At 31.0% G+C, this 9,167-nt stretch overlaps 1 protein-coding gene across 3 annotated transcripts; it reads right to left on the reverse strand.

Annotated features, from left to right (window-relative positions):
• Positions 1-466: 466 nt before the first annotated feature.
• On the reverse strand, positions 467-8,788 carry LOC134725419 (uncharacterized). Of its 3 annotated transcripts, none has more exons than XM_063589223.1 (3): positions 8,648-8,788; positions 1,625-2,268; positions 467-1,235 (listed from the first exon to the last, which is right to left on the reverse strand). In XM_063589223.1, the coding sequence occupies exons 2-3, from the start codon at positions 2,192-2,194 to the stop codon at positions 825-827; spliced, it is 981 nt and encodes a 326-aa protein (XP_063445293.1). In that variant the 5' UTR covers positions 2,195-2,268; positions 8,648-8,788; the 3' UTR covers positions 467-824. The 3 variants fall into 3 exon arrangements, with proteins under 3 accessions (XP_063445293.1, XP_063445294.1, XP_063445295.1); XM_063589224.1 differs by lacking the exon at positions 8,648-8,788 and adding an exon at positions 8,514-8,614; XM_063589225.1 differs by lacking the exon at positions 8,648-8,788 and adding an exon at positions 5,721-5,766.
• Between the last annotated feature and the right edge of the window lie 379 nt (positions 8,789-9,167).

The following is a 9,167-nucleotide window of genomic DNA, read 5'->3' on the forward strand; positions in this document are numbered from 1 at the left end:
ACGGACAAACACCAGTGTACACACCCAACATAGTAATAATGAAAATTGAGTAACTAGAACCCCACACCTTTCTCTTTAAGTTTTTTTTTAAGTTGTTGAGTGTTCGATTGCTTGCTTAATTGATGAAATCGATAAGACATTTGATAACTACTAAATAATATAAACATAAAATGTGATATGTTTGCAAATGCGACAATTCTCAACAATAGATAAAATAAAACAGCTATCAAAAACTATAGGTCACCGTATGGCCTTTAATAATGAACATAGACCATATAGATAATTCAAAACTCAAAAATGACAAATGTTAAACTATTTGAACAAAACACAAACAATCAGTACCTAATGAAGGTGGTCCTTGTAAGGAAAAAAAACAACCCCGTTTTTCTTCCAGCAATCTATCTTGTTTAAAAGATATTCCATGATCAGACGACGATTGACGTAAAGTCGAACCAAATATATAGAATTAAAATTCACATAGTATTTTATTCTACAAAATAAATGTGCTAGCACAACAATTTTAATAACAAATTTTCATTCTAAATTATAAAAATACCAAATACACAAAAGATTTAAGTCTTAAATACATGATTGAAAGAATCAAGAATATGAGGAAACACATAGATTTTGTATAATATTTATCACATTTTGCTTTTGATGTAAAATCACGATTTAGTGTTCTGATATCAACCTATCCCCTTATTTTGGGTTTTAAGCATAAATATTACCACCCGGCCCGTGATTATTAATACAATTGTTGACAATTTTCCATTGTCGGTCTCGAACATAACTGTCGATGTTAAGAGCCCTTTTCTAGTAGAATATCACACATATTGAAGACAATATGCAGGTATATATCCTACAAGCAGGACCTCACCATGTGACTCTGCATATCTATGAAAATTTCTGATTGTTTCTTCCTTTCCATATGCATAATCTTTTCTTAGATTTTCCTCTGTGAGATCAATAATGTTGACCTTTAGGGGTAGATTGTTGACATCAATTTCTACGATCCTATGCGTTCCGTTTCTGAATCTACTCCTTTTTTTCAATCTGAGCAAGTTTTGTGCGGCTGAAAGAGTGGAACATGTTGATATGTACCTAGAATCCCCACCATTGCTTCCATTTGCAACATGCTCCGCAACGCCAGTATTTGACCGAGGGTTTTTAGCTGTTAATCCATCGTCTTTGTTTTCACTATCTCCTAGCAGTCTATATAACTTTCGAAATTTGTTCTAAAATCAAAAACATATTACATCACAAATTGTATGATACTCTGATTAAGGATTATGCTTAAGTTATACATCGTATCTTAATGTAATAAATGAAAATTTTAACTTTATCTGCAGCACAATTCATTCAATTCCATTATAAGGGAAATACATTATTACAAAAAAATGTTTTTCGGGTGTTAAATATTAAAGATTACACCTTTCTAAGGTTTAAAAAAAAACACATTTCATATGGTTTTAAAAAAACCTATTGGTGACCTTCTGCTGTTGTTTTTTCTATGGTCGGGTTATTGTCTCTGACACATTCCTTATTTCCATTCTCAATTTTATACATGTATATAGTGATGTATTGTTCGTTAAATTTATTCATTCAAATTGTTTTTAAATATTACCGCTTCTTTTCTCTTTATTGGTTCGGGATCTTGAACAGCGGATGTAGCGTTGTTTTCGTTTTCAATTCCAGTAGTTGACCTGGAATCACGATTATGGCTAATGATATCACTTTCTGATACAGGTTTACAAACTGTACAGGGAATATCACTCTGCTCATGTTGACTTTCGTCAATTTTAGAAACTCGGTGGTTGTCGTTATCATTGAACTCTTCGTCATTGTCTATTGTATCCGTTGAATTTGAATTGAATTCATTTTTGTCATCGAGACTTACGGCGTCATCATCTTTTAAATGGGCGATATTGCTTCCATTTAGTTCTGAATTTGTTGGTTCTAAGTTCTCGTCTGTATTTTTGGTACTGACATCATTTTCTGGCTGCAAAAATTTCCCCAAATTTTCAACTTTGATGTTCTCCTTCACTTGCTCATTTTGGGGATCTACTTTCTGCTTCTTTATATTTTCATTATCATCAACATTATCTGAGTGCTTCCGTTTGGACGCACTTCGAGTAACAATAACCATATCCTGTGTTTCATTTAAAGGTTTTTCCGCACCTGTAATGTTGTCCATAATATCGGGTTGATATCAATATATAAGTACTTCGCTGCTCTTATTTTTGAAGCTACCATATAAATTCGATATTCCTGCAATGGCAAATGAAATTTGTGTGTTTAATCTTTAAGTGGAAATTTCAAGGATTGAAATGATAATAAAATAATGGATAACGATTATTATATTAAGACAATTAAACCTCTCACTTTTATGACAGTCGATTCAAAATCAAATATATCAACAAAACAAACAGACACACTAGATAACAATGCCAAATTGGAATACAGCGATCAACATCGTGTTTTAATCTTAATCACTATATAAACAAACAAATATGTTAAAAAGAGTCTTTTAAGAATCGGTTTCTCGTTAATTTGAGCCTGGTGTCGTAAATAATAGTGAGAGTAGTTTCGAGCATGCACAGCAAAAATACAACAAGCAAAAGAACATTTTTTTTTTCTGGGATACATCTGGAAGTCACATGAGGCCTTCAATACTGAGCAAAACCATATCAGCCGTTAACGTAAACAAATACTTGAAATCATTTACAACTTCACAACTTAACCAACTTTTATTATAAAAAGGAAATTCGTGCAGAATGGAGAATATTTAAAAAAAAAATCCAAAAATAAAGGCCCCTAAATCTCCTTTATTTTTCCACGTTCTCTAAATCTAGGTGTTGATTGTTTAGCGAGGGGCATTAAGGGGATATCTGCATGGAAGAACGTGAAATAAAATTGCCATTTGAACGAACAATTAAAAATGTCTTGCACGTTGACTTTTATACCGATTTCACGAAACACGGTGAATAACGAAACCTTTTTTACGGATGCACGTGAAATTAAAATGGCAAAACACATTGCAAGAAAATAACCCACCACCACCCTTTTTATCATGGTAACGATCGATAAACTTCGACAGCAAACCGGAAGCTTAATTACCAGCTAAAGGTCTAGATGAACAATCATTAAATGAAATATGTTTTGCTTATTATACGTTGTGAATTCGTTATAAATATTAAAAAAACGAGGAATCAGTTATATATGCATGCAATGACCAATAATTTCTTTGGCATTGTAATTACAAAAGAAAATCATTTCATATGACATTAATAGATACAATGCGGTGCTCCTCGTTAATACTACTTCGAACAGTCTGGAAATATTGAAAACCTATAAATGCGATTTTGAATGAAAAAGCTGAAGAACCATATATATTGTATGGATGAATTCACACCCAAAGATGTTGAAAATCACAATTTTACGTTTTTTCAACACAATTTTCATTATGAATACGAGGAAACACAGAATAACCTTGACACATTTTTTTTTTACTTTTAAATGTATTTTTGTGTCATTAAAATTTTCGGCAGATATAGATAACGTTTGCTTTTCTCATCGATGACTAAAATAAATAAAGAAAACAAAGATGCCCTATTCAACGCTGAATTATAAACCTTACCTTATCAGAAATTTGTTTCTTTACAAATTTAGGTTGGTTGAGGGTACAGAATATATTTGTTTTACCGAGTTAGGATTTCTAAGTTGTAATTGTAGCAATTTTTTGTTGCTGTATATCATCGATATTAGACAAAAGTCAGAAAAATATCAGCTGTATGTATTTTACACGAAACGTTTGAACTTCTTACCCACCTAAAAAAGTTGATATTTTCCTGCAATTGACCTAGAATATTATATACATGTATCAAGTAACAAACAATTGCATTTAAATAATTTACATAGATATGATTTTAGATACGAATGTATGAACATGATATAGGTATAAATGTAAGGTGAATAACATGTCCCAATTGTATTATTGCAAATTATATTGTTGAGTGTAATAGTAAATTTAAATAATTTTCCGAAAATTTATATCATTAATGGTGAAATAGTATATAAAAGTAGCGGCGTCTTATGACAATTAACTGTTTGGATAATTAAAACATATATACTAATATGGAGTTATTTCTTTCAGACTGATCGGTCATTCTTTTGAAGAATAAACCAGGACGATATCAAGCTTCAAAGAAATTTGTTTTGAAGCCTAAAATAATCATCTGTTTATTGAAATAGATATATCATTGACTGACACATTTAACTAATTTGATAGTAATCGTGTGTCAGTGATTTTTTAAATAATCGAAATTTAACTATTAAGAATGGAGATATATCGTAATACACGAGCTGTAGTGGTGGAATCTGTTTTTCTAATGATTTTTTATTTATCATTTTCAAAGATTTGAAGAAAATTATGTACTTTTAATGTGATTTCATCAGACATGGTCGCCATTTTCCATGACCTCACAATAGAAAAATCTAAAAGAAACGAAGAAGATTTCACGTCACAATTAAACTCCGACTCAAGAGAGCCGTGGTGTAGTGGTTGTTGCATCGGACTACTAACACAAAGGTTCCTGGTTCGATTCCCGTTTGGGATGAAATTTCGGGAACTCAATTTTCGGCTCTCCCTTGACACCATTTGCGAGTATGGTCTTGAGGAAACGATGATAGTCCGTCGGAAGGGGACGATAAATGGCTGACCCGTGTTAAGAGAGAGCCATATCTCTTGCACGTTAAAGACACCCTTGTAGATTTCGAAAAAGAGTAAGCTAATGCCGCTACAAGGCAGAACTCGCACCCGCAAAGTCGAAAGGGATTAATATAAGTTGCAAAACTTGTTTCTTTCCCAATCCACTATAAACAAATATGTTTAAACTAAATTCCGACCAACCATTTGCCAACAACAGATTTTTCAATTGTGAGGAGCAATATATTTCTCACACCGATCAAGAAATGTGAAAATTGCACAAACATTACAGAAAATCTCTTCTTCCATACCAATAATCGGCGTTGACGCACATTTTAAATTTCCAAAAAAATAACGTGACGTTTTGTTAATTTATCGCTACAGTAAAGGGACATTATGTGAGATGAATTCAATAATACAAAAATGTTCCTAACAGTTTATAGACAAACCCGATTTAACGCTATCGATTGTAGGATTTTTAATATCTTATTTGATTCACACTTTATTGTAAATCATACTTTTAACTTTCATAATGGATGTGTTTTATTTTTTTGTTATATGAATTTCTATTCCATCCTCTCTTTGTGCCTTTACATCTCTATTTTTACCTTTTATTCTATAAAATTACTAAATATTCTTTTTTTTTTTACAAAATAAAAGCCACGTACTTTAATATAGGGTGTGTTCTAAAATCTAATCCTGATAATCAATTTAAAAAAGGTATTGCTAGACAAAAACGAAATCATTTAGTGGCTTTTTTTCATTACATGTAGTTTTATCTTTTAATAATATGCGTTTATGGAAAAACAATATCATACGTTGACAATCTTTCCTTGGTGACAATTTCTTTCTATTATATCATCATCTTACTTAATCCTATTGTTACGTTTGTTTACCCCAAATGTGTTGTTTCCTCATTAAAAAATTTTGAACGGTAAACTCGATCAGTGTTTATGACCCCCTTTATCACACAAGGAAATATATTTCATTTTAGATTTTTTGTTATGTAACTTACCTTCTCTGACAATGTACATATCTCCACTGATTGTTCAAAATCAAATAGATTCATAATTCTACCTAAAGTTTATTTATTCTTGGCAAACGTCCAAGTAAATTTCCGAAAAATTGTAAAAGAAATTTCCAGTACTCAAATTTCAACCTGCATTTAAATTATTGACATTACGAAAGTACCTACGAAAATAACATTATGGCGACTTTCTAAAAATGATTACATTGATCAACGTATATGCTATCAAGTTGTTGAATATTAAAATTAAATTATATAATTTGCTCAAAAGTCATATATGTGTCAACAACATAAGACTTCCAAAATCCAGGAACACATTTTTTTAATTAACATTAAGTACGGATTATATCCATATTGTTATGACGGGTGCCACATATATGGCAGGATCTGCTCATCTTTCGGAGCACTTGAGATCACCCACAGTTTTCGGCGGGGTTCGTGTTCCTCAGTCTTTGGTTTTCTGTGTTGTTTCATGTGTAGTATTTTTTGTCTGTTTTTCTTTTTCTTTTTAAGCCATGGCGTTGTGAGTTTATTTTCGATCTATGAATTGACTGCCCCTCTGGTACTTTTCGCCCATCTTTGGGAACTTATCTTATATCCGAATTGATCCCTGCTAAGGAGAGAAATTGTAAGACGTTGATAGAAAACAGTATATTACTTTTCATTCAAACATTTATTTTTGTTTTCTCAACCTGTTTGATTAGTAGAATATGAAAACGAAAGTTCATGTATCATTTCAATATTTATTTTTCAATCAAGATCGATTACATTCTGGTATTGATTGACTTTTCAGTTATTTTCAAGTTTATAGGTAGTAAGTAGTTTCTCTTATCAAGGTTTTAGATGAACTGTCCTATTTTTTAATTTGTGGATTTTTCTTTAACAGATTGAGTTTGAGAACATATTTCAACTATGCTGACCTAATGCTATGCATATGCATGGATTTTGATTTTCAAATGCCAACATACCGTTTTCGTATTAACAGGAACGATAGTATTAAGTATCACTTTTACTTACAACTGTATCATTCCAGAATATGTTTATAGATGACCCAAAAATACCGGTGCTTTTTGTAATTATTCATTAGTCTTGATGGAGAAAACTGCATGTATCGGAGCTTACAATGAATTACTATAAGTACGTAACCGCAGAGCAGATTGAAACTGTTTTATTGATAATTGGCTTACATAAAGGCCTACATGATTACCATAAGTCAAATATTAAGACCTGCATTTTCCTAATTCTAAAGAGGGATCTGTAGGTATTTGGTTTTTTTTTGTAGTTTAATGTGCATGGATTACAATTGTAAACAGGAGTACGGGATTTTTATCCTTTAATAGGGTCACTAAATACGAGATATATAAAAAAAAATCAGTTTTCGCAGCTAGTATGGTTCAATTTGACCCCGTAGCAAGTGATAAATAACGCATGAATTGTGCGTTTTCGGTTAATAAGGGGAAAAGAATGTCAACATTGAAATAGAAACAAAGGTTAACAATTTGATTGACTGATTCGATCCACCAAAAATCATTCTTTAACAGGTAAAAAATATGATTTACATTATATTTCTAATCTAGATAAGAAAAAAACAGACATAGAAATTCAATTGCAAAACCCCAGTAGTCAGCACTTTTTTGTGCTGACATGAATTATCATGATATTGTTATATAGATAAAGTAACTGTTTACAAAATTTAGAATTTATTGAAATACTAAGGCGTTTCTACCTCAGGAAAAGATAAACTGAGCTGTTTTGGCAACACTTTCAGGAATTATTGATCTCAATGCTCTTCAACCTTGTAATTTATTTGGCTTTTTTAAAACTTTTTCTGGATTCGAGCGTCACTAATGAGTCTTTTGTAGACGAAACGCCCGTCTGGCGTATATATAAAATTTAGTCCTGGTATCTATGATGAGTTTATTTGCACAATTTCGCTTTCTTAATATATCTATATTTATGTGTAGATCGATATCTCGTTTATATGACAGCGGAGGTCTTCGGAAGTCAACTCGATGGTTAATTTGATGGGATCAAGACTAAAATACACACGAAACAAAGCTACATATTATCGAGCCCATGTCCTGTAAATTGTTTATCTTAGGATTTTAATCATTTTAATATTTTTTTCACATGGTTTTAAATCAAATATGAGAATTTTAGTGAATCGGTGAAGATGAGTTTAACAGGTTGTGCCCTTTTAATATTTGATCAACAGATAAAGCGCACATTGGAACACTTTATTTTGTGGATACAGTGGGTTTTTTTTGGTGAAACAAGAACTAAATTTGCAATTTCATAATTTATACTAACTAAAACACGAAAAGCAAAGACGGAAATAAAGTAAGAGCCATTATTTGGCCCATTGAAATGCAAAAAAAAAGGGAAGTTGATGTAATAAACATTTGGAAATTAACGATTTGATTTAAAATGTTCTTTTCACGAACAGTTTTTTTGTCACATATATAAAAGCTACACTTTTTCCCTTAAAAGACATTCTATACACATTTACATCTCTATTAAATACATTTTGTTGCACGATGTATTTTTGCGTAATACGGTTACGTAAAATATTTATCCCAAAAATTCAAATGAGTCTATTTTGTTGTTTTTCTTCTGACTTCCAGAAAATGATAGAAGATTTAAATATAATACAAAATTCAAAATAAAAATACTAATGTTCAACAGAATTGTATTATATAGGCTTCTAACGGATGTGATTTATTGATTTATGATACGTTTTAATTATCGAATTAAAGGTTCCAAAATGTGGAATCATCTTACCTAATATATATGAGCTGTATGTTGTTGTAATCCAAAGGATATAAAAATGATTGAACAAGAGCTGTAATTGCAAAGTACTGTAATATGATTTTTCTCGAAATCCTTATATATAATATAATTTCTATATAACCAACCTAATTTCCGTATATTTCTTTATTATTTAGTTGGATTTACCAAATAATAACATTGTTTTGTGGAAAATCCCACTGATAAACTTTCCAAAAATGTACTTTATCATTGTAACAATTCTACTTTCGGTTTTGCGAGATAGGTAATATAACATGTATAAGTTATTGCGTAAAAAATGTATTGCACTTAAAAAGGGTATTTTCGGTATAACTTCTTCCTCTTTCTGGTACAGGTGTCGGAGTGTTGAATATCCCGGAACTATGGCTACAAACATGCAAATTGAGGTCGAAAATTGTGTTGTAACAAAATTAAAATTCAAAATAACATTAGTTGTAACTTAATTTTAAACATATTCACTTTATGCACAGTGGCTTGAGAATAAAAATAAATTAAGAACATTCTTAATTGATTTCTATCATACGTACCCTCATTGACACTTTCGTAAAACATTACGTAAAAACTCGACATTCAAGCGTTCACAACATTTATATATAATTTTTTTTCAATAAATACAACCAAACTTCA

Source organism: Mytilus trossulus, chromosome 7, assembly GCF_036588685.1.
Source record: "Mytilus trossulus isolate FHL-02 chromosome 7, PNRI_Mtr1.1.1.hap1, whole genome shotgun sequence".
NCBI lineage: Eukaryota > Metazoa > Mollusca > Bivalvia > Mytilida > Mytilidae > Mytilus > Mytilus trossulus.

What these genes read in the sequence shown, in the direction of transcription:
- LOC134725419 (XM_063589223.1), bottom strand. Translation starts at nt 2,194, where the DNA reads ATGGACAACATTACAGGTGCGGAAAAACCTTTAAATGAAACACAGGAT. An exon ending in CAATAAAGAGAAAAGAAGCG is followed by an intron (nt 1,236 to 1,624) that starts GTAATATTTAAA and finishes TTTTGATTTTAG; the next exon opens with AACAAATTTCGAAAGTTATA.